General features: G+C 34.0%; 1 protein-coding gene across 7 annotated transcripts in view; it reads left to right on the forward strand.

The window, feature by feature from the left end:
• LOC126718393 (linoleate 13S-lipoxygenase 2-1, chloroplastic-like) overlaps positions 1–26,801 on the forward strand; it is a 166,646-nt gene that overhangs the window by 86,183 nt on the left and 53,662 nt on the right. For 2 of the 7 annotated variants that reach the window (XM_050420548.1, XM_050420583.1), the window contains exons 3-9: positions 31–268; positions 2,800–3,126; positions 3,214–3,299; positions 3,728–3,838; positions 3,955–4,256; positions 4,701–4,967; positions 5,454–6,339. The exons of 2 other annotated variants lie outside the window; for them this stretch is intronic. In XM_050420548.1, the coding sequence (XP_050276505.1) occupies positions 31–268; positions 2,800–3,126; positions 3,214–3,299; positions 3,728–3,838; positions 3,955–4,256; positions 4,701–4,967; positions 5,454–6,213 (2,091 nt within the window). In that variant the 3' untranslated portion in view covers positions 6,214–6,339. Of the gene's footprint in view, positions 1–30; positions 269–2,799; positions 3,127–3,213; positions 3,300–3,727; positions 3,839–3,954; positions 4,257–4,700; positions 4,968–5,453; positions 6,340–26,351; positions 26,753–26,801 lie in introns of those variants that run through there. 3 more of the 7 variants (XM_050420623.1, XM_050420600.1, XM_050420557.1) reach the window with 2 other exon arrangements.

The raw sequence follows: 26,801 nt of genomic DNA on the forward strand, positions 1-26,801 counted from the left end.
ACTCACACATATATCATCAATGTGGAACAGTCATACTTGCCATCACAGACACCAAGTGGGCTATGCAGGTTAAGAGAAACAGAACTTGAGATTTTGCGAGGCAATGGCCAAGGAGAACGTAAGAGCTTTGAGAGAATATACGACTACGATGTGTACAATGATATCGGAAATCCTGATAGTAGTGTGGATCTTAAAAGACCTGTACTCGGTGGCAAAGAGCACCCCTATCCTAGACGTTGCAGGACTGGGCGGCCTAGGTCTAAAACAGGTGCCAAATTACTATGCATTTTTTTCTTCTTCTTTCATTTTTAAGGTGTGGTTTAAAAAGAGATGGTACCTTCTACACCCAGCTTAGAGCTCGCATACTTACAAAAGGCGCATTTCATAAGACAAAAATACAAGATAATTTTTTTTTTTTGAAACTAAAATACAAGATAATTTTTCCTTAAAAGAGAGAGAGCAATAATAACAGTAAGGATCTAGTTAAGGTGTGGTTTAAAAAGAGATGGTATTTTCTACACCCATCTTAGAGCTCGCATACTTAAAAGTGGTGCATTTCATAAAAACAAAAATATAAAACAATTTTTTTCTTAAAAGAAAGAGAATAATAATAATAGAATTCGGATAATCTTTGTGACAGTTTAGACCTGCATGACACTTATTTTGTCCTGGTTAAAGACATGACACTTGTTCCTTAAAAAATAAAAAAATAAAATGACATGACACTTATATCACGCGGGACATGTAAACCTATCATGCTAGATTTGTCTTGTAGCTCTCTAAGTTTGTACGTTATCTGACGTAGTGTCTAATAGTAAAACCAAAATATTGGATTTTTTCTTTTACAGTCTTGACTTTTCCACATTTAGTAATGTAATTACTTTTACATTGTTACATATATTAATTAAAGACAAACCCTTTTTTTGAGAATAAAATACAAACCAATTATTCGTATGATATATATCTAGTTTTATTGGACTAAAACAACCTAATATTAAAGCATTTTTTTTATATAGTAAATTATATTTGGTATTTTTCTACAATTTCTATATATTTATTTATTAATTAAATACATATTATTTAGCGATAAGTTTAATATATGGTAAATTGAGTTTAATTTTGATTTTGATTGCTTGATAGTAAGTGTATGTTTGTATTCAGCTTATTCACGTTGCGTTTTTCTCCTTCACGTTTTCTCCTTTTTTTTTTTTTTTTTTACCTGAAGTTGGTTTCACGTGGGGGACAAACCTGTCAGTGGGTCCCGTGCACAGTGCACGGGACCCACTAGCACTTGGACGGCCACATATTGATCTGAAATGGCACTGTTTGTGGGTCCCGTGTACTGTTCATGGGACCCACAAACATCTTTTTTTACCCAAATTTTAATTAAAAATGGGTCCCATGGTACTATTCACACATTTAAAAATTATTTTGCTACAGTGTTTTCAATTTTCAGTTTCAGCAAAAATAAGTTGTATCCAAAAGACCCTAACTGAAAAATATCTCTCTTTTTTTCTTTTTATATATATATATAAGGAAAAATATCTCATTTTGTTTTTACTGGATTGATTCTTTTCTAATCTTGTCATTTAGAAGAGAATTTCAATGTGTTTCTCTGATATTTCTTTTTCAGAAAGCACCATCACCTGAACATGGAATGGCCAATCAATCTATCCTGTTAGTTTTTAAGAGAACCAGATATTTACTTCTAGGTTAGCTATCGTATAGCTTGTCATCATTTGAATTTGTTGAATGACCTAACTTTAATGAGGAGACTTATGCTTCGTAGTCTAGCTGGGTTGCTTTCATATATATCATTGTCCGGAATGTAGGTAGAAAGATAAATATGAAGTAAAAAAAGAAATAAAAAAGGACATAATTTAAGGGTTTCCTCAAAAATTCTTTCCCTTTTATGATAAAATTATTGCCCTCCTTTTACAGTGGTGGAGTCCTTTTTTCTTCAATGACTGAATTCTAACTAAATAAAATTTTTAAATAATTCCTATATTATTGTAATTCATATTCTAATTAATTCTATATTCTATTTGATAAAAATTTCCATCTTAATCAATAATTCATTACAGTGTTGTGTGTGATTGCCTCATTGATTGTCGATGATATCAAGAGTATCTCTCAATGCATGTCATCTCTCATTCAATTATACTATCTTATAAATTGTAAGTGAATCTAATTTTTGTTAAAAAAATACTATTAATCCCACAAAAATTATATAATTGGTGCAATTACAAAAAGAATTATCCCAATTGACAATACAAGGTTATCACACTGCTTACAATAATTCTATCTAACAGGACATTTTTCTTTTTCAAATGGTAAAGAGGTCTAAAGTCTGTGAGAAAATTGTTGGTCAATGTGTATTCCAAGAACTAACAGACTTCCAATGGACCAGAAAAAGATTTTTCCTTGACTGAGCTTTGAAAGTTTGAAACTGAAGCTAAAAGAGATTCTTGAAATACAGATTTACCGAACAAAAAAAAAGGGGGAAAAAATCTAACATGGGAGGGTTGAACAGGGGTCAATGGCCCCTCAGGTTTTGAAAATCAGTGAGATGCATCTAGGGTTTTCCAATATGCTAGGGCTTTAGGAGAAGAAAGAATAAATAGAGCAAAATAAAATATCATGATCATGTAAATTTAACCCATCATTCATATGTTTTAAAAAATAGGCTTTTGTTAGGGTTTCAAGAAAATATAAAATAAAATATCGATCGGTACGAGTAAATGTAGCCCTCTATTTATTTTACACTTTGTATCCTAACAACAATTACTTTGTATGTAGATCCATTGTCGGAGGAACGGAGCAGCAGTGTATATGTTCCCAGAGATGAATGCTTCGCAGAAGTAAAACAACTAACATTCTCAGCAAAGGCGGTGTACTCAGTGATCCATGCATTGGTGCCATCTTTAGAGACTGCTATCATTGATGCTGACCTTGGATTCCCCTACTTCACGGCCATTGATTCACTTTTCAATGAAGGGATTAATTTGCCACCTCTTAAAAACCAAAAAACAGGATTTTTCAGTACCCTCTTGCCTAGGCTTATCAAGGCTATCAATGATGCTGAAGATGGTTTGTTGCGGTTTGAGACACCAGAAACAATGGAGAGTGAGAAAACATACACATAAAACTTATCTTTGAATAGTCTTTCCTCTCTATTACACTTTCTCTAAATAGTGGTTTCTACACATGCAGGAGACAAATTCTTTTGGTTTAGGGATGAGGAGTTCGCTAGGCAGACTCTTGCTGGTCTCAACCCATATAGCATAAAGTTGGTCACGGTATGATTTGTGGACATATACCATGATAGCATGGAGCATATTTAAGCATCAAAGAAATTGGATGGAATATAAGTGATAATTGGAACATATAATCATAGGCAACACATGTGGTTTAGCTTTAATTAGAGGTTAACAAACACATTGAGTAGCCAAAAACCTTGTGTCTTGGTATTTTGTTGGTTTCGAATCTCCTTCTTCTACCTGTTGTAACAATTAAAGTATAGTTGAAAAAAAAACTAACACAAATGCAAAACTAAGATCGAGTATTTCCTTGAAAGGAATTGTTGGGGATTTTTGGGAGATTCTAATTGAAAGGTTAATATAATATATAAGAACACTTTATCCAAAAACTTTAGTTAATTAGTTTGGCTTAATTATGTTATATTAACCATTTAATTAATTTGGACACAACTTGTATATTCCAACAGGAATGGCCATTGAAAAGTCAACTTGACCCAAAGATCTATGGCCCAGCAGAATCAGTCATCACAACAGAATTGATTGAACGAGAGATCAAAGGTTTCATGACAGTGAATGAGGTAACACAATATCATTTTTAGAATATTAATTATATGCATCATTAATATATATATATATATATATATAATTGGTTCTATCTCTGACACAAAATTTTTTATAAATTGAATTCATGTAGGCCATAAAAAATAAGAAGTTGTTTATTCTAGATTACCATGATCTATTATTGCCATATGTGAGCAAAGTAAGAGAAATTAAAGGCACAACTCTGTATGGATCACGGACGCTCTTCTTCCTAACCCCAAATGGCACATTAAGGCCACTGGCCATTGAGTTGACTCGGCCACCAATGGATGGGAAGCCACAATGGAAAGATGTCTACCTTCCTACTTGGGATGCTACTGGTGTCTGGCTTTGGAGGCTGGCCAAAGCTCATGTGCTTGCCCACGATTCTGGTTATCACCAACTTGTTAGTCACTGGTATGTTCCACTTGTAAATTTTGATTTTGCATTTGTTCATCTTTATGTGAAAGGAGCTGCATTAGTTAGTTAAAATAATTTCTAGCATCTATACCTCAAATCTATTCTTAACTGCCTTCAGAAAAGTTTGGGGGCCATGCACATTTCTCTCTCTGAAAGTGTGATGTGAGCCTTACCATTCTACCTATGAATTTAATCATGAAATATGAATTCTCTTCATTTCAAGTTTAGACTTTAGAGAAGATTCTATTCCAAATAACCTCATGGGACTTGACCCTAATTTTGGGGTGAGAAATTCAACAAGAAGTGTAGTTAAAAAAGAGAAATATGTACACCTACAAACAAGTCCATGCATGTATTAAAATTATATATATATATATATATATATTGAGTGGCCTTGAGAAATAATCTATTAAGAAGGGATTTTCTTCGTCTCTTTTGCAGGCTAAGGACTCATTGTGCTACAGAACCTTATATAATTGCAACAAATAGGCAACTTAGTGTGATGCACCCAATTTATAGACTGTTGCACCCTCATTTTCGGTACACTATGGAGATTAATGCCCTTGCTCGAGAAGCACTTATCAATGCCGGAGGGATCATTGAGAGCTCATTCTCACCTGGCAAATACTCCTTGGAGTTTAGCTCGGTTGCCTATGACAAACAATGGCAGTTCAATTTGCAGGCATTACCAGCTGACTTAATTAGCAGGTAAATTTGAAAACAAACATTTCTTAAACAAGTAATAATTCATTGAGTCAAACCTTATGTCATTGTCTATGACACCAAGTGAATTTACGCTTATTATACGTTTCCGACCACAACTTGTTAGTTATGAATTTTCAACATACTATTCAAAGTAGACTACATGTATTGATTGCTTTCAAAAATTTATTACAAAATGATTACAAACCGACATGACAATAATTATGATAGGTACTAATTCCACGTATATTAAATATTTGAATAACTATTTTGTGATACGTGCACATTTTTTTTAAAACTTTTATTTAGTAAAATTTGTAATATCCATAATAACATTTTAAAAATTTTCATTTTTGTGAGTTTCCCTTACAAGTTCTTGGCAATCAAAAGGAGCAATATTAGCAATTTTAATTGTATTACAATTGACACCCCATTTCATAGCTTACTCTCCATTAGAGGACTAACTGATATACTAACATTGTTACTTTACAGGGGAATGGCTGTTGAGGATCCAACTGCTCCACATGGTCTAAAGCTCTCAATTGAGGACTACCCTTTTGCCAATGATGGCCTTCTCCTTTGGGATGCTATCAAAGAGTGGGTTAGTGAATATGTCAACCACTACTACCCTAACCCTAGCCTTATAACATCTGATCAAGAGCTCCAAGCATGGTGGAATGAGATTCGAACTGAAGGTCATGCTGACAAGAAGGACGAACCATGGTGGCCAGTCCTCAAAACCCCGAAAGACCTCATCGAAATCATCACAACAATCGTGTGGGTGGTATCCGGTCACCATGCAGCCGTGAACTTTGGACAGTATGCTTATGGTGCATATTTCCCTAACCGACCTACCATTGCTAGAACCAATATGCCCACTGAAGAGCCTTCTAAAGAGTTTTGGGACAACTTCTTGAAAAAGCCTGAAGGTGCACTCTTACAATGCTTCCCTTCACAAATTCAAGCAACAAGAATTATGGCTATTTTGGATGTACTATCGAACCATTCACCTGATGAGGAGTATCTAGGTGAGAAAATAGAGCCAGCATGGTCTGAGGACCAGTTTATAAAGGGAGCCTTTGAAAAGTTTAGTGGGAGGTTGAAGGAGCTTGAGGGGACTATTGATGAGAGGAATGCAAATAGGGATTTGAAGAACAGAAGTGGAGCTGGGGTTGTGCCATATGAGCTCTTGAAGCCATTCTCACCACCTGGAGTGACTGGAAAAGGAGTTCCTTATAGCATTTCTATTTGAAGTTAGAAATGTGTATTTTGCGAATGTAGATTGTTGGTTGAGAACTTTTGTGTCAGATGGCAGATTTGGACAAAAAATAAGTTGGATTTCCTCATCTTCATTGGCATGAACTAGATTAATCTTCAATGGCACGAATTAGATTATTTCATTTTCAATATATAGCAATAATCAAATTACAAAAAGTTTTAAACAAAAACAACCACTAACACGTACATTGAACAAATACAGACATGATCATTGGTCACAAATTAAAAAATAGAAGGTTGAATAGAAAAAGAAATGAAAAGGAGAGAAACCTTTTTTAGATTTTGTTGCATTAAATTCATTTTGTTGAATGAATACATATATAAAGTGTGGGAGCCAAGATTTTAGTTTTAGAGGACAAGATTAAAAAAAATGAAAGCAAAGTTAATTTAAAATTGTTAACTAATTAAAATAAGTAACAATATATATATAAGCAATTAAACAAAATTTCATATAAATATGATGTCCATATAAAATGTAATGTGATGGAAGCTAAAACAAATAAAACAAAACACTTCTTAAGCAAGGATATATTCTAGAGGAGATTTGAAAAATATCACTTGCTAAAAATTTATTTAAGATTTGTTTGAGACTAAATATAGTAGATATAATTATATATCTCCAAATTATAATTTATGCAAAAAAAAGTTTGAGAGTTTGTTTAGAGTCCTTAAACTGATTGTTTAACCTAATATATTAGCCAAGTGATTACTTAGAGTATATTTCAGATCTAGGTTAAATACAAATAATCATATCATGCAAAGTTGTGGAAAAGTAAATAATAGCACGATATGGTTACCTAGGAAAACTAAAGAAACTAACTCGTTTCAAGGTAAAAACTTGGGGAGAATTTGACCTAATTATCCTCAAGGTAAACCAAATCCACTATAAGAGAATTGAAGTTTTTACAAAAGATTTAACCCCAAATCTAATGCTACCTTATGTAGTAATTTACTAACACGACCACATATAAGTTCCGAATTTACGGACTCCTTTTCTTCTTGGATTAACAGCAACACAAGCACATCCTTACTTGTGACTATGAGACTCTACTCAAAGGTTTCAGATCACTATCAGTAGTTGATCTTGAGTGCAACAACTAGTTTTACCAATCCTTAATTGTAGTTTAAGCTTCGATAGAATCTTGTATAGTTAGAAGGTACAGAACCTCTTAAATCTCACAAAGAGTAACACACATGTCTTTAAAAAGTCTCCAAAATGTAACTAGGGTTTTCTTTTTATATGTGGAGAAGTTTAAGTGAAACCCTAAACATTTTTGTTGTGATTGGACTGAAATAACCTTTTGCAGAAAACCCTATCTGCAATTTTCGATCAGTCCGGTCTATTTTCGATCGGTCAAGAAAGGCAAATCTTGATTTCTCTTTTTTGCAATCAACTAGACTTTGAAATCTTGAAACACACTTACTTAAGCACACTAACACTTAGACTAGACATGTTTTACTCTCGGTTTGCCAACACATTACAACTATGATTCTAAACATTTAATCTAAATCTTTAGAACCTAACAAAGTTATTTTCATCCTTAATGTTTTTATAAAGTTTTTTTTTTTTTTTTTTTTTGGTTCCTAAATTAAAAAAATATATATATATATATATTTTTCCTAAATCATTAAAAACGTTACTCTTATTTCTCGGAAATATAGTCTTAGTTGAAATAATTTTTGTGTTAAATAATTTTAACATTCAAAGTGTTTGGCAAAATACAGTGATTAAGTTTTTGAAGTTGTTACCTTTGTTTGGTAACCAAATGATGGAAAACGAAATAATAAAGGCGTAAATGCATTTTTAGTCCCTATATTTTGCATAGTTTCCATTTTGGTCCCTACATTTTCATTTAACCACTTTAAGTCCTTAAATTAATTAATGTGTTCCATTTTGGTCATTACCATTACTCACTTAACAAAAATTGCTAATGTGGCAAATGGAGTGTACTGTTGGCACATTAGATGCTGACGTGGCCAATAAAATAATATTAAAAAATGTCATGTCAGCATAAAATAATGATTAAAAAAAGACACCTAAGCATCCACATCAACTTTTGATTTTGAAAATTAATTTATCTATTTTAACAAAGTAAAAAATGAAAAAAACAAAATTAGAACCTAAAATACACATGAATTCATATCTAATCTCATCTTAAACATGAACAAGAAAGAACACAAAAACAAAATATTCAATCACATGAACACAAACCCAAAAAAATAAATTTACCGACAAAAACATAAATTTCCCATCTCAAATCTATAACTAGTTGCCTTATCTCGTTTCCCTAGATCTCTCCAGCAATGCTCTCGTTGGACCGATCCTGCTGAAGATGACCCCAACATGAATTCAGATCTAATTATATCTTAAACATGAACACAACCCAGAAATTTTAATCTTAAGAATACAAACTCAAAACACAACTGGAATACAAGATCACAAATACAATAACCTCCATAACATAAGAACACACACAAACCTGAAACCTCCAGTAGATCAAATCTATAAATCCAACAAGGAAACACATAGAACATGTAAACCCAAACACACATATCCACACACATCAAAGCCTATATATTTACAATTCAAAATTCAAAACACAAACACTTCAACAATACACACATTTACACACATTCATTAGCTTCTTGCAACCAAACCTAATCAACAAACCAAACCAAAAAAAATAAAAAAAGAGTCTCGGCCATACCCAAAACAAAAAAGACAAATGAAATTAAAATAAATAGAGAAATAGAAAAGAAAACAAAAGAGGAAGGGAGAGTGATAACGATGGCCACCATTGGTGGTGGTGCTGGTATGTGCCGCCCTATTGTTGATGGTTGGGTTCGTGGGTATCGGTCATTTCGAGTTGAGTGAAAGAGAGAGATTGAACCTGCACTTCGCCTCTATTCACAGATCTGTGTCTTTGGAGAAGAAAACCAACACTTTCCCACTCACAGCCACCACTCGGCGATGACTTCTCTTCGAATCGACTTGGTCTTTCGCCATCTCTCCACACCTTTTTCTCATTAACCCATCCTCTTAGACCGAAACCCCAAGCTAATGTTCTCAATGGTTCGAACCCTCAAGGCCAAAACCCAAACAAATCCACAGCAGTGACCCAATCTCACTTTATCTCCTCTGTCTATAGCTATGTTTTTTTACAAATGCAGCTATAGCTCTAGCCTATAGATGTGTTTTTAAAAACACGGCAATAGGTCTAACACGGCTATAGACCCCACTTTTAGCTACATTGGAAGAAACTATAGCCGTGTTTTAAAAATGCGGCTATAGTTTTTTTTTTTTTTTTAAATTTTTTTTTTCTTGCTATCACAACTTAGGATTTTTTTACATCCCAACATCACAAGTTCCATAAACAAGTTCCCAACAAAAAATCACAAGTTCCCAACACAAAATTGCCAAAAGATATATACAAGATTTTGTACATCACAAAAAATATACAAAATCTTGTATATATCTTTTTTGTGCTTGGTGCCTTACCCTCAAACAGCCACAGCTAGCAAGCAGCAACATCACTAACCTTGTGTTAACAAAAATATATATACAAACGTTTGTTCATGTCTATTCACAAAAAACTTTACAACATGCTTAGAATGTCCACTAGGTTGTGAGGCCTCATGAATTTCCTAAGTTTCATTTGTTTCCATTTTGACATACTTCTTAGCATCTTTCAGTGAAAAAAATGCTTTCTTGTCCACTTCATGGTAAAATTGCACAAATTATTCTTTGTCAAGTTAAATTTGCCAAATTTTTGCTTGCAATACATGATACTCTAAACATGAATTCAAAATTGAAATTCAGCAATGCTTTTATGCACATTTGTATGAAAAGGCATGATCATGGAGCAATTTGGCAGAATAATGTTATGAGGGAAAGAGACATAATTTGGCATTATTTTTGCCTAATTATGGAGTGATTTGTCTTTTCAAATGCCAAAATGAAAGGGAAAAGTAATACAGATTATATATGATAGGTGCGAGACTACGTACCTAGATAATTAGAAATAGGGAGAGCTCATTTGGATTAAAAAAATAATACAAAGAAAATATAAGCAAGGATCAATCTTTACCATATCAGTTATGTTGTTTTCATCAACTTAGTAACTTGAGAGGAAGACTAGCTGTAGTTCAACTATTCGTTAATAATTTAACAAGAGTAGTGTAGTAACATGCTTAGTCAATTTATCAGAGTTAAAACTTAGAGAGAAGAAAAAAATCTAGTCAAAACTTCCAATTCAATCGAGTTCAGCAATACATTATTGAGATTGATAATGAGAGCTATTGTTTTTTTCCTTCACATTACGTATTTTGCATGTGTCTAGTCATGGAGATGTGCATATGCCAAGAAATTGTGTTCTTCATGTTTCAGCTGGCAAATAAGAATGTGATACTCTAGAGTAGTCACTATATCATAGACCTTTGAAATGCGTCTTGAATCAACTTATATTACAACAATAAAATTGCATTATGAGATTTTATAACATATTCACTACAGAAAGTTTTATTTCCTACTGTATTGACTATTGAGGTTCATAGTTTATCCATCATAGGATGGTATGTATATATGTAGGCTACTGTTTTTAGAGAAATTTTTAGAGAAATTTTGTTTTACCTTAGGATTCACAGTTTCATTCCCATCATTCCCATCAAGCATTGCCACCCTAAAATATATTAAAGACATCGTATTAATATCACATAACAATGCATTTCAAAAAGTAGTGTTTCACTAAATATCATTTATTTGCTACCTGAGAAGGATTTGAATCACACATAAGTGGGCTAAGTTGGTAAACATGTCTCTCATCAACATCATCACTTCGGTCATTTGTGCTTGGTGCCTTGCTTCAGATGGAGCTAATTCCTCCCTATGCCTCGCCTCAGATTGAGCTAGTTCCTCCCTATGCTTCGCTAGTTCCTCCCTAGATTGAGCTAGTTGCTCCCTAAGCTCTTCATGACTCATCTCCAACTCTGACATCCTTTGGGTCGTTCTGCTTGACGACAATGGAGTCGAGGTAAACTGTGAAAGGTTTGTGGCCTTATGATACAAATTTGAATGTATATAATTAAAAGAAAAAAACAATAAAAAAAAAGACTTACAAAGATGCAAGCATGCATCAAATTAAGAAAGATAGTAAACACAACAAAGGAGAGGCGTGGGAATTGGGGTACCAAGACAAAATGATAGAAAATGAAGGTGAATCGCTTTTGAGAGGTGTCTGGATTTTCTTGCACAGTGACCAGAAGTTTTAGTGAACTTCGTGCTTTTGCCTGCAATTTCAAATCTTTGAGAACAACATCACCTATAAAAGATATGTAAGGAACATGTTAAATGGATACAAAATTCTTTTACTTCATAGAAAGAATTAATCATCATTGATCTTTTTTTAAGTAAAAAAATTATATTCAAATAAATAAATAATAATACAGATAGCACCTTGAATACACAATAGGTGTACGCTTCTAACCCTTAACTGTGTTTTGAGTCTCCTTTAAATATTACATACGTCAACCCAACCTGCATAGTCTTTTGAACTGAAATGTTTTTTTTAAAGTCATTGGGTTATGTATAAGTTTTTGCACCTTGGTGACAAGTTTGATTAAAGAAAATTATCAGATTGAGCTAGTTTCATTGTATAACAATGTGCATGAGAAGATTAACTTCGTTCATGTTCATTATTTAACTGCATTTGTGGCCCAATCATACAATGAGAAGATTAACTTCATTCATTCAAAATTATTAAAAACACAACATTCAAGGTTAACTTAGAGACAATCTATTGCCCTCAAAAGGTCCATTATTTAGTACTCTTAGGTCTTGTCTTTTTAATTGGGTCAAGAGAGCTTGTAATATAGTCACTCATGTCACTGCAAAGCTCTTCATTAATATTATTCAGTCCTTTTGTTTCAATAAACACAGCCTACCAATTGTCCTCATTAATAGTGTTCTTTCTTCTTGATTATATAACATTGACGTTTATAAAAAAAAAAAGGTCAATTATTTAAAGGCATATGTCGGCCTAATCATATGCACAGAAGATTAACTTCTTTCATACGTAATTATATATGTATAAATTGTGAATCTAACTTTGTCTGACTCAACAAACTTTGGATGTTGTGGTTGTTTTTTAATTGAATACACGCATAGAAGATTAACTTCTTTCATACATAATTATATATATAGAAATTGTGGATCTAATTAACTTTGTATGAATCACCAAACATTAGATGTTGTGGTTGTTTTTTAATTGAATACGATATTGTTAAAACATTTGAAATAGTGACAGTGTATACGGGCACTTAATAATGTCTGTTAAATATTAATCATCCTAAGGTTTCTATTTTGTTATCTTATCATCATTTTGTTTCCCTTTTTTTTTGGAAGGAAGCTGGCAGCAGGGCTTACTTAACCGGTTATAAAGAATTGGGGTCACTCCAGCTTGTATTGTGGATGCTAAAATCTTAGCATGTCTCAAATGATGGATCTCTAAATTCAAGAAGGTGAATAATGGATTAATTTAAAGAAGAATGTTAATTGTGATAATTTTATGTATATCTAGGATAAGTGTAGTGAAGATTGTGTTAAAAAAAGAAAAAAAAAAAAGAGAAGCCTTCTTGTGTTACTAAAAAGATGATATTATGCTCCTCAGATGATGGAATCTCTAATTCTACATGCCTTGATTTTTGTTTGAACTAATATTTGACTTAATTAATCATGTAATGCAAATATTGTGCAATGTTGTTTTTTGGTGCATACCAATAAAAAGGAGAAAGAAAATTGTTTTTAATCAACGAATAAAAGTGGCTAACTAGGATTTTTGCCATAACACACCAAAAGCTTTTTGTAAAGACACAGGCACATACAGATCTTAAGGGTGCAAAGTTATTGTATCAATTAGAATTTTCCACACATGATTAATGTTACACTTGGACATGTTTTGAAACTTAAAATATATTACAATTAGCTAGCCTATTATAAATAGAGTCTGTGTTTATATCAATTGTTGGATATTTGACAGCATGAAGTTCAAAATTGAAAGCCCAGTGGAAGAGCAACTATGCAAACTTTCACAATCACAAGTCAACTTTCTCATTATGTTTCAAAAAAAGAAAAAAAAATAGAAACCCTTAAAATCATTAATGTTCAATGTGCAAGGTATGGTAGTAAGAAGCAACCATGTGTAACCCAAAAGCAAGGTGTCCTGGGACACCTTACTTTTGGGTTACACATGGTTGCTTCTTACTAAGAGAACCAATAATGCAATAAAAAAGAGAAAAGGGGATTTATCAGAATTTTACCAACTAAAAATTGGGTAGATACAAAAGACATACAAAAGAATAGTGTGCATTATCATTTCTGTACTAATGCTACTATGTTTTGCTTCTGTTCAGATTTTCCCACAGATACTTGAGAAACATAGATGTTTTGATGCCATATTACTATGTGGGATGGCCAGAAAATGAAGATGCCATTATGTTTGGTGAATAAGAAAATTGAGTGTCTTAAATTCCCATATGCATGAGAAGACCTTCCCCTGCCTAATATTTCAATAAGCTACTCTTACAATTAAAATTTATATAAGAAATTAAAAAAAAAAAAAAAAAAACTAAACTAAACTAAACTAAACTAAACTTTTTTAAGTTTTAAGACTTTTAGCTCATTTTATGGTCACATCATGAATTACTTCAATAAGGATAGGATATCCTACTTTGTCTAATTGAATATGCTAAGTCCAGCAGATCTGATGCAACTTAGTCTTTGTTCATAAATTATATAGAAATAGATAGGAGCTTGATGTTAGTCAGGTTTGTGAAATGTTAGAAATAGATAAAATTTGCCAACAACCTTGTAACTCATGAAATGGCACTTTCTAATGTTTCCCCACCACTAACCCTTTTTTACTTCCAATTCATCCTAGAAAATTAAACTGCGGTTAATGGACATTTTCTTATAACCAAAAACAAACAAAAATCTATGCATTCAGTATGGGAGCTACAAGATTTTTGACAGCAACGTTACAGATTGAATGTGATAGGAAAAAATAATAGGGGTAGAGTTTGGACTTTACACTTAGTGCCATCCAACTCTTAGATATAGTGCTCGTTTGGATAGCACTTATGCTGCGTCTGCGTTTCCTCCGTTTTTCTTTTTTCTTTTTTTTTTGCCTTTTCAGCTGCAATGGTTGACCGGTTCTTCAGTGAAGGTGCACTATTTACGGGTCCCACAAACTCCACTTTTTATCAATTTTTTCATTAAAAATGGGTTCTACCACACTATTCACACATTTAAAAATTATTTTGCTACAGTGTTTTCAGTTTTCAGTTTTCAGTTTCAGCAAAATAAGTTCTATCCAAATAGACCCATAGTCACAGATGGACAACATGACAACCAAGAATTGTTGCTTTCCCATATAACTTATATATTAACAGATGAAGATAGAAAGCCAATGATACAAATTATGATTGCCCTAGTAATAACTGGGAAATCATGACTGCAAAAGCCAACAAAAAAGGACCATCACCACCCCCCTCTTCTCTCTTGCAGTAATATGACAACAAGACATGTTATCCAAAATGACATAAAAGAAACATTGAATTAGAATGAAAAATATAAAAGATAGAAGGCATGCTATCAACTTAACAATTGGACTAGCCAAGCGTCAGCACTGATGACATAGTGAGGATTATAGACCCTTTCTTCTTAACTTAATTAAAGTTTTTAAATTGGAAGTCAAAATATAAATTACTTGCTGAGCATGCCAAATTAGCTGTCAAGTCTATGTATAAGCATTAAGAAAATGTTACAAAACCTTTCTTTTAAGGAAACTATATGAAATTTGACAATAAAACCTTAGCAAGAGGACGAAACAAGCTAAAAAACATGCTTGCACGCATATACGTGCCAGATGTCATGGTACATGTGAACTTTTTTCTAGATGCACAGATTACTAAGTTAACCAAATAGAGAATATTTGTGGAAAAAACATATTGAACCCTTTTTATGTCATGAAATTATAGCTGCAAGAAGATTACCAAAAAAAAAAAAAAAAATGCAATGTTCTGCGGTAGGTGAACAAGTTAGACATGCATGAACAAATCAAAGAAGTAATTTTCATGACCCTATTCTCATGTAGAGAGCATCACAAAAAGACATAATTGATGAGAGTTGCACTTAAATGGCCAGTTGATCCTCAAACATGTTCCCATGGTTGAGATCACTAAAGCCTTGGATCTAAGAGCTGTTGTGGGGCCAAGGCATTGAATATTTTGGCAAAATAACAACTGACTTAAGAAGTAATAACCTCATCATCAATGGGACGAAAATGAAACACCAAAAGAACCTCAACCAAAGAAGATCACAAAAGAATCAATAAAACCAAAACCCCCCACGAGCATCAAAAAAAGATCCAAGAGCCATATGGTCTGAAAGTTCAAAAACGTGTACAAAACACCTTTGAACGTTTAGACCCCCAAATTACAACTTAACCAATACAAGCAATATGTCAAACAACTAGTGTGCGGAAACTTAACACATGCTATAATACGAAATTGGTTAAAGACTATCTAAGCCATAACAAAATAAAACCACAGCAGATAATAAAAAGGCAAAGATAGAGAGGAAGGAAGATGCAAACACAAAGACAACACGCGATGTGTTATCGAAGAGGAAACCGAAGTCCTTGGCGAAAAACCTCTTTGCCGCCCTCCAAGCGGTAAACAATCCACTAGAAAATACAGTTGGGATACAAGGACAGCAATAGACCCTCCAAGCCTAATCTACCCAGTGCACCTAAGCCCTCCAAGTTTCTTGCTCCAACGAGGTTGCGCCGAACTTTTTTCTTTTTTAGCTTCCCGGATTCTGCTACTAGACCGTAGCATCAACCAATGAAGATTGGTTCCTTCCTAACTGCTTCCCAGAAATCCAAACAACTGTCTCACAGTGATGATGATGGTGAGAACCAGGTTTGGTATATGCCTCTCAAGGATTTGACAATGGAGAGGAAGAGAGTAGAGGAATTTGAAGAGACTCTAAGATATAGATTGTGGGTGAAACAATCTTGTTTTTCTTTAGGGTTTCTCTCTCAAAATTCTCTCTGGAAGCTCTCTTTCAATCGTGGGTAAAAGGGGTATTTATACTGGAGTGGGAGAGGAATGTGAAACGTCAGGTTTTACAAAACAGGGGTGGCTCGCGGCTTGACCTCGCGCCTTGACTAAGTCGCGAGATCCAGTCGCGAGTTAACCGTATGGCCAGTTGTCCTGTTTTGTCCTGTAGTGCTCCAGCTAGCATGACTGTTCATCTTTCAGCATGCTTGGCACGTGTGCTGCTTCTGGCGGCTTGCAGCCGCGAGTCACCCGCGAGTCCCAGCCGCGAGTATCTGTTTTCTTGCACACTCCTGAGCAATCTTCACTCTATCTCACTCACTACCCTTACAACAAACCCACCTAAATACAGGGTTACTAAATGCTGAATTACAAGCAAATTTGGCACGGAATAAAGCCAATTAGATGGTTGAATAAATTCAACCTTACATGGTCAATGAGAAGAAGACATCTACTATATAGGAAATAATTAGCATTGCTCACCCTGGAACAGATCAATCAAACTAACGTTTAGGGGAAAAGAAAACCAATGAAAAGGGGGCATCAGCGGCCTAAATAAAAGTTACTAGAACATTAGTGTAATAATAGATAGATGATACATTTTATTCATAGCCATTGTTAGATTACCATAATAAGCCTATTGTATTCCCATATATACCATATTTTAACATACAATTCAATATAAAAAAGACGTAACCATAAAAGTCAAGGGTGATGTGAGTGCTTGCCTCCTATTTGTTCATACTGTAGTCAAAACACGGCAAAACAATGACTTTTAAGTAACAAGTTTTGAAATAAGAAGGCTGATTATAGAGAACTCATTAAAGGTTCAAGATGCAATCGTACACATCATTTGGAACATAACGAAACTTAAAACATTGACAAGACACAATCATAGATTTTGTGACTGAATGGTATTAAGAATTTTCGAATGTAGATCAGAAATAAAAACAAAGAAAGTCAGATTTCATTAAGCTCAACAACCCCCCCCCCCCCCCCCCCCCCCCCCCAAAAGAGAAAAAAAGAAAGAGAAAACGAACAAAAAGAGAGCATGCATGCATTCATTGCACAGATCAATACATCCTTTTGATCTAATTACATTTATTCTCATTTTAATAGACAATCTTTTATCACATATTGCATTTCACTCTAGTTTAATTACCATATATTCATTTATAAGAGAGGTCATTCACATTTCCACTCTCTCAACTTTACATGTGAATAAGCACAGATGCATGTTTGTTGGTTTTGTTAGATATGGGAATTTTCATACAAACAATACCGTCAAGCACATAAGGATTTACATAAGAACTAAATATAATCACTATTCACTACTTTTCAACATTGATAAATTTTTTATAATAACTACCACCACCTTGGAACCCAATTAATAAGAATTTAAGAATGGTTGGCCTTGCATTTTGATGCTTCATGCTAAAATACATATATGTAAATATTGGAATCAGATGAACCTGTAACTGAGGCAGTTCAATTAATCAAATGACCATGCAAAATTTGTATTCATGTGCAAAGCATATTATGTGTATATAACTTACTATTCAACACTACAACTATTATTTTGGTAGTTTCAGAAACATTTATAATCTTTGAAACATTAGAGAAGCCATGATTAAATGACAGGAATCACCACATAGTTTGCAACCCAAATCCCAGGAGTAGGCAGTAATTCAGGGCATGAAAAAGAGGATTGGCACAAACAAGCTTAGTTATAAATTGATTTCAGTACATAAGGGTGCATTCTTTTATCAAATCACTATGGTCCCCTCCACAATCTTCTCTATCCATTTTCACTAAAATTTGAAAAATGATGCACGAGACTGATCGATTAGGAACATGCTATGGCCATTGAAACAGAAAGCAACAAGCATAGCAAAGTAAAATCGGTCTCAATTAAAGAAGAGAGAACATACCAGTAATGTTCTTATCCCTTGGAACATCAACTAACAGCGCAGGACCTGTCAAAACAAACATAAATAATCATCAATGTCACATAAATTAATCAATTTATTGTAAGCAGGAGATGAGTTCCAATTTAAAGGGAAAATAGAACTAACAACAAGTACTGAGAGAAGGAAGATGTTATAAATAGTAGAATTTTTTCAGATGCCAAAAAAGAAAAATCTTTTAAAATTTCTTGAACTAGAATTTTGCAATGTACAAGGATCTTAATATGATTTCTTCAAGCTTCAAAGCAGGAAATTGCCTTGGTTAAGATGAATTATGCACTTCTCATGTCCCCAAATTTACTCTAGCCAACTATAATTATAAGCAAGGAGTATGAGATTCATCTAGCAAAATGGATCAGATAACCCATGCCAAAGTTTTTTCCAAACATCCCCACTCCACTAATAACCTTTGGATTAATGTTTATGCATCAAAAGATTTTGTGAAAATCTAAGGGATGTTAAACAACTAGAGCAAATTTCTCTATAGAGTAGACCCTGCAAATCCCATCCACCATGTCTACATTCCACATCACTCTTCATCTTTTTAATATTTTAGTTAAATTGAGGTGAGAATTTGCAGTTTTTCAAATTTAAACCATGGGTGACAATTACCAACAAATTTTGTTTTTTTGAAAATAATAAAATCAATTACCTGTCTTTCATCACAATGTAAATATAAAAAATAATAAAAATTGAAAAACAAAAACTTTGAAAACGTAATTATTAAAATAAATTACCTATCTTTCACGCTCTCAAGCTCGTTCCAAATACTCTTCCCAATCAAAATTCCTTCTAAATGTATTATCAACCCCAACAACCTACACCAGCAATCCTAAACAAAAATTAATCAAGCCAGTTAAGTTATTTCATTTCAAAGATGAAATTTGAAAATTTTCATAATTTTTAAAAACTTACCGTTGGGGAGATGGAGAGAGGTTCGAGTGAGATTGAGAGAAAGGTTGTTTTGTTTTCGCAAGAAAACAACAAAATATCAAAATCCCATGAAGCAAATCCCTCAAAAAGTCCATTTAAACCCAAAATCGAAACCCTATATTGAAAATCGAAATCCTAATCCTAAAATCGAAACCCTAAACCAAAAATAGGAACCCTAAAACAAGAATAAAAACAAACAATTTAAAAAACTTACTGTTAGTCGGCCTTGTGAGAGTGTCTTGAGTGAGATTGAGAGTTCATGAGAGAGAGGGAGAGACCTAAGGTAGCGCCGGTGATGGAGGACTGGGCTTTGTCAGCGTCGATTCTTCTCTATCGACAAATGCCTGCAAACCCATGTCAAAATCAGTGAATCAAACCCATTGTCTGTTATTGCATACAGAGATAGTGCAGAGTGTGTGTGAGAGAGAGAGAGAGAGAGAGAGAGAGAGAGAGAGAGAGAGAGAGAGAGAGAGAGAGAGAGAGAGAGAGAGAGAGTGTGTGTGTGTGTGTGTGTGTGTTACCAGTTCCAAATTCCAACCTTGAAAGGGTTAGACTTTTTGTAAGAACAAGACCCGAAGTTCTTGATTTTGGAAGAGAATCGATCGATGGGAAGGGAATGGAGAGGAGGGAAGAGCGGAGGGAGGAAGGGGATTTAGAGAGGGTGGAAGTGAGGGAAGGAAGGGAGTGTGTTGGATTGAGAGGTAGCTTGAGAGTTGAGAGTGGTCTGAGAGTTTTTTGTAATTAAGGGTTTTTTTCAATTGTGTTTTTGTTGAGGAATTTTTTTAAAATATATTTATACTAAATGTTTAAGCCGCGTTTAACCAAACACAGCTCTAGACATGTAGAAGCTGCGTTTGATTAAACGCAGCTCTATAAATGTTTAAACTGCGTTTCTTAAACACAGCTCTAGACATATTTAAGCTGCGTTTATTAAACAAAGCTCTAGCCATATTGAAAAAAAAAAAAAAAAAAAAACCCGGATGGGTTTGTAGCCGCGTTTTAAAAAATGTGGCTTAAGTCCTGCCCAACTAAACGCAGCCTCAACATCACAAAATGCGGCTTCAAAGCTGGTCTATAGCCGCGTTTTGTAAACGCGGCTATACATCTAGGGGTGGAGCCGCGTTTTTCATAAACGCGGTTCAAAGTTTCACCTGTAGCCGCGTTTTTTTGTAGTGTGTAGGGACTAAAAATGCATTTATGCCAATAATAAAAGTGTCTTGTATTTCATAATTGAACCTAATTGATTCAATTATATATTGACCAAACTTTATATTATCATCATCATTTTATTAGTATTAGTTCCCACTCTCTTAAAAATGGGTTGGCTTTCATCAGAGAAGAAAAAGGGTTGAAATTAAGTTTTATTTTGAAAAATAAGAGTTGAATTTCAAATCAATTCATTATGTGCATTAAGAGTTAGAAATTTAGAATAGTGCACGAGTTTTGAAGCTAAGGTTTGAAATTTCCGCTTAAAGAGGGTCCTTATTCTTAAAGCTATCTAACAAAACTATAGAACATGTGAGAACTTCTTAAGACAAACTCTACTTCACACGTAAGTGATTAAGCGATGAAATTATTAGGTCTATGAAATTTGTCATAAGTTCGAGTTTGGTTTTTCAAGAAAAAGGTTTCAAACTCTTTTTATATCTATTTATTGGATTTGGATGTGAGTATTGAAACTTTAACCATTGAATTACATATTCTTATTATATATGTTAGGACATATGTGAATCATGTTAGGAACATATGTCAATATAGAATTGGCTAATTCTTTGACAAAACATACTTTACTTATAATTGGGTAGATCTTGAATGTGTTTAATACTTCAAGGAACAAAGTTTTAAGTCCAAGTGTTAAAGTTATGCAAATCTATCCAAGAATCAAGTGAAGAAGTTCTTGATTTTAAAGCTTGACAGCTAGCATCTATCGAGGTTTAAAAGACAGCTTTTTCCCAATGCTCGACAGTTGCTCGATAGAGACCCTATCTATCGAGATTTATGAAAATCAGATTTTTAGTTCTAATTTTCATCCAATCCGTGTATACATGTTTGAGCTTTCTTTTCTCACAACCTTAATCATATATAAGGATTTTTTTAAGGGCCGTCACAGATGATGCAAGATAGTACAACTTGATGCAAAGGTTTTACACAAGCATATTGTGACTAGAGACATATGCCCTACTTCATCTTTCTCTTCAAGAAGCTGCTGCGTTTGTATGCTGTAGGGTTTTGTAATCAAGGAGTTTCGTGATCTTCATCGTGTAGATGAACTGAAGAACTTTGCAGCCAACATCCTTCTCAAGTTGGTATGTAAGCCGTGTACTGGGATTCGCGCATCGATTAGTTAGTCATGTACTGGGAGCTATGCATTAAAAAGAGAAATTGTCACTACAAAATAAGTCCAATTAGGTATTGGGGTACAGTTCAACTGTAGGTTGGTATAAGGTACTGAGATTCCTTTACTTGTAACCGCTTGTTGTGAAGTGGATTCTCCAGAGTGGTGACCTTAAAATCACCTGGTGGGGTTTTTGCCTTAGAGGTTTTCCCTATTTGTAAACAAATTATCATGTCAGTTTATTTTCTGTTACATATTAACTTAGTTGGTAATTTGTTTATGCTATTACGCGTATTGCATGTTAATTAACTTAATTAATTCACTTGGTTAATTAATTGGTTAATTCATCACAAGGTTCCATGGACCCCTGTTTGTCATGGATAGAGGACAGTCTCTTATTATACATCCTTTATTTGATGGCACTAACTATGCACATTGGAAAGTACACATGAGAGCTTTCTTGTAGTCATTAGATGAGAAAGTGTGGCAAGCTGTGGAGATAGGCTAGACCAAGCCTAAGGAAGTGTCGGCTGATTGGGATGATGCTAAGATCAAGGTAGCTAACTTCAATAGCAGGGCATTGAATGCGTTATTCAGTGCGGTCACAAATGAGGAGTTTAAGAAGATATCCTCTATTGAAACTACAAAGGAGGCATGAATCATCCTCCAGACAACCTATGAAGGAACTAAGGCTGTCAAAGATTCAAAATTTCAGAGGCTTACCGCGAGATTTGAAGAGATTAAGATGGAGGAGGATGAGAGTCATTTGATAAGTTCTATGCCAAGATTAAGGACATAGTGAACTTAGCCTTTAATTTTGGGGAAACCATTCTCGAACCCAAGATTGTTAGAAAGGTGCTCAGATCTCTACCCGAGAGGTTTCATGCCAAGATCACCACGATTGAGGAATCAAAGGATATTGACAAAATTCATTTGACAAGGCTGGTTGGCAATTTGCAGACCTATGAGTTGGGTTTGACAAGGATTGAGAAATTTAGTAAGGGCAAGAGCATTGCATTGAAGGCTAAGAGCAGTGACACTGATGAGTCTTCAAGCAATGAAGATTCTAAGATGAAATCCTATATCACTAGGCAATTCAAAAAGTTTATGAAGAATGCCAATTCGAAAGGATTTAACAAAGACTGCAAGTAGTCCAGTTCATCTTAGTTTAAGAACCAAGATAAAGGAAAGAAAGATGCTAGGGATGATGGTCAGTATACTGTTCCCTCAAGACCAAAGTGCTTTGGGTGTTAAGACTTTGGTCACATGAAACAAGAGTGCCCTACGTATCTCAAGACCATTGGGAAGAGTAAGACACTTATTGCTACTTTGAGCGGCACTGAGCCTGAGGATAATTCTGATAATGAGGATGATGGAATCCTAAATGCTTTCACTGCCACTGTAAATCCTACTGAGGGGATTGTTGAAGATGTGAATGATGAAGAGGACTTGGTGGATTCTAAGTTCGAGAAAATGGACGATTAAGATGATATCCATTCAGCCTATGAAAAGTTGTATAAAGTTTCTAAGAAGCATGAGAAACTATATAGGCTGGCCACCAAGAAGCTGAGTGATGTGAAACTTAATCGAAAAGAACTTTCTACAAAGTTTGATGAAGCCAATTATACTATTGGAGCACTGTGATTTGAGAATAATTTCTTGGCTGAGAAGGCCAAGAAACTTGAGGCAAAATTGTTCCAAGTCAGAGCTCAGTTGGAAAGGACCTCAAGTGCAAAACTTGACGAGATGTTCAGCTTTCAGAAATCTGCATCTGATCAAATTGGTTTAGGATATGATTTCTCTTCTCCTAGTATTCCTTCTACTAGTACTACTGTGTTTGTTTCTCTCACTAATAATGTTGAGAAAAATGATGTCAAAACTGTTTTAGCTAGTGAAAACATAGATAAGGGTAAATCTATCTTAGGAGCACCCCCTAAGTTTGATAAGAAAGAGACTAAAAACCCTAAGGCTAAGAAGAGCAACACTCAAAAGCCCAAACAGAATTAGCAGCATCTCTGTTATCACTGTGGAATAGCTGGACAGATTCGACCAAATTGCTATAAGTGGTTGGCCACTCAACAGAGCAACAGTATGATCTCATCGGGAAACCAGAATCAATTTCCATCTTCTTTTGTTCTTTTTGGCGATCTTCTCAAAGCCCTCATGTTCCTTTCGAACTTGAACGGTTTCAATTCTTCCCCTTCACCGCCGGATCAATGGTTTACAAAACGGAATAGTTCTTCTAAGGTGTGGAAGGAAAAAGGCTACAAGTGATTTAGTCACTTTTTCTCTCTCTCTCTCTCTCTCCCTTTTCTTGTTTTTGAGTATGCATTACTTGTGTGTTTTGCTTTCTTGTTTTTGAATCAGTCTAGTTTTATGCATTATTTTGTTTAATATGTTTTTGTTTGTTTATTTTAAGTTATGTTTCATAAAAATAAAAATTGAAAATTGAAAAATCAAAAAAATACAAAAATAGTATGTGTTTTGTGTACATTAGTATTTGTGTACTTTGGATGGCCATTGAAACAAAGTTTTCTAAATTTTGTATCTTTTGTAGCTTAGATGAGTATCTCTATGCACAACTAAGCAAGTGAACTTTATGGCTCGTGTTTGTGATGAGTAAGATTAAGTAATCTCTTGTGCTTCACACTTGTATCACTCTTTTTGACGGGAAGGATTAGAAAATCCTAAGAGAAAGGCATAAATAACTATCTTATCACTATTGCCCGCCAATTATGAAATGACATCTGTATGTTTCGACATATCAAAAGTGCAATATCAAAAGTTTAACATAATTGGGTATTTCTTTTCTCTATCTTATATACCCATGCATGATATGCTCAAAAAGAAAATATGCAAAGAAAAATAAAAGCAAAAAGAATCAAAATGCTTTATATATGATTGCAAGCGTGTCTTCTAGGAGATGTGAGAGTTATAGGATGTATCTCGAAGGTGATAGTCCCCATCAAGTAGTTATGATTGTGTGAAGGATGTACCTCGAAGGTGATAGATTCCCTCATCATGACCACCCCACTCAAAGAACGATATAAATATTGAATGATGGGAACGAAAAAGGGGTTGGAACAAAAAATTGGGGGAGAGATACATGAGAGAAAAGTAAGAGAACTCTATTCAGGGGTGAAGGAAGTCCTGCTCGGCTGTTTGAGAACCTCCATGGCCGAGTTGAATCTAAGGCAGTCCAGTACTAAAGTATCACCGTAGAATCACTAGTGATACCATCCGTTGTTCTTTGGACCTCCCATTGTGGGATAAGCCCAACCCAAGATACAAATAAATTGGGTGGTTTGGACCCAATCAGGAACATACCACCACAGATTGTTACTTCATTTGTTATCATCTCCTTCATGGTCTTTTTTTTAACTATAACTATCTTTTATGATGAATAGTTTGCCAACGTTTTTACCAAGCCCCTTGTTCCTTGTCTCTCCCTCATACTTCTCTCCAAACTTAAGCTAGTGTCAAATTTACCATTTTGAGTTTGAAGAAGATGTTATTTTATATCCTTTTAGGATCCAAGCTTATTGTAAAGTCCAACATATGCCTGCACTTATTGCTCAAGAAACCTAATCCTACTAGAATTATAATAGGGTTAGGCTAAGATTTTACTATGTCCAGTTCTATTGCATAAATAGCAATTCAGTTTAATCTCTCTTCATAGAGGTTTTTTTTTTTTTTTTAAATTATTTTTTATTTTTTATTTTTCCTTCCTCTTCTTCATTTTCAAACTTTTTACATTATCAAGGATCCAAGGGTATTTGGTATTTCTCCATGTGCAATGCAAATCACATTTAAATAACATTTTTCACATGACATTAAAAAAAAAAAAAAAAATTGAATCACATATAATTTTACTTTTATATATATCTGGTTGCATACTAGTGCCGTAGTTATTTAGAAAATTTACGAGGATAATATGCTAACGCATCTTCCTTTGTCTCTTCCACCATTTGACATCATTATTATTTTTGAAGCCACCACTTGGTATTTTTAAAATCACGTGTTCACACATTTTGACGCTTATTTTTCTTTTTAATTTCATAAAAGGTCGTTAAATAATTTAAACACAAGTGACGTAGGGGCTAGGACCACTTATTTGGTTGAATGATCCAAATCCTTCTGGCCTATTCAAGCCAATCAACGGCTGATGTTGTGGATTGGGAAAGTGATTTATTTTTGGATGGAGATTGGGAATGGGATTTTAGTTGATCAGTTCTATTTTCGAAAAACCCAAAATTTAGAGGAATAAAAAGAAATAATAAAGACACAAATTTTTTTCCAATAATTTATGTGTCAAGTTGAGATTAGAATAATATTATTTTTAGCAAATTAAGAGTCTTGTAATTCAACTCGTTTGCACATTTGATTCTCAAAAAAAAAAAAAAAAAATGGATCACATATTTTAGTATTTTTAATGTAGATATCTATAGTTCAAATCTGTCAACCTTTTCCATTATAATTATTGAATTATATATAAGAAAAAAATTTATATAGTTCAACCACTATATTAATTTTATTAACATTGAATGAATGAGAAAAAAAGAAAATTCAAAATAACCTCATTTTCATTGCTTATACCTAACTATTCTATTGAAAATGTCCTTTTATTAATTTTCTTCCTACCTCTGTCCAGATAATGTAGACCGAGTCTCTGGCAATCTCATTGAACAAGGACAGATATTGGTTTGACAATTCTAACCTTATTTTTTCACGTGGAAATAAAATAAATAAATAAGTGCTTAGGTACCAAACTCTTACACAAATTAAAGTTTAACCATAGATTCTCTAACTACCAAAAATGCTGAAACCACAGCTTCACCTCTCAAATTCCACCAAAGTTCCCTTCCTGTTACACAAGCCATTCATCCATGGCAATTTTAATGCTTCACTTCCCATTTCAATGCACTCTTTCTGCAGAAAAAACAAACATATTGTTCGAGTTGGGTTCAATCCTAACAACATAAAGGTTCAGGCTGTGGCAAGTTCTACAGAGAAGAGTGTCTCTGTGAAAGCCATTGTAACTGTGAAACCTACTGTTGGTGGGTTCCTCACAAACCTTGGAATAGACCGAGGGCTAGATGATGTACAGGACTTACTTGGTAAAACCCTTCTCTTGGAGCTCGTTCAAGCAGAGCTTGATCCTAGTAAGTATTGGTCCAAGAAATTAAAATAAGCATATACATATATATATGG

The sequence above is a fragment of the Quercus robur genome, chromosome 1 (genome assembly GCF_932294415.1).
Source record: "Quercus robur chromosome 1, dhQueRobu3.1, whole genome shotgun sequence".
Lineage (NCBI taxonomy): Eukaryota > Viridiplantae > Streptophyta > Magnoliopsida > Fagales > Fagaceae > Quercus > Quercus robur.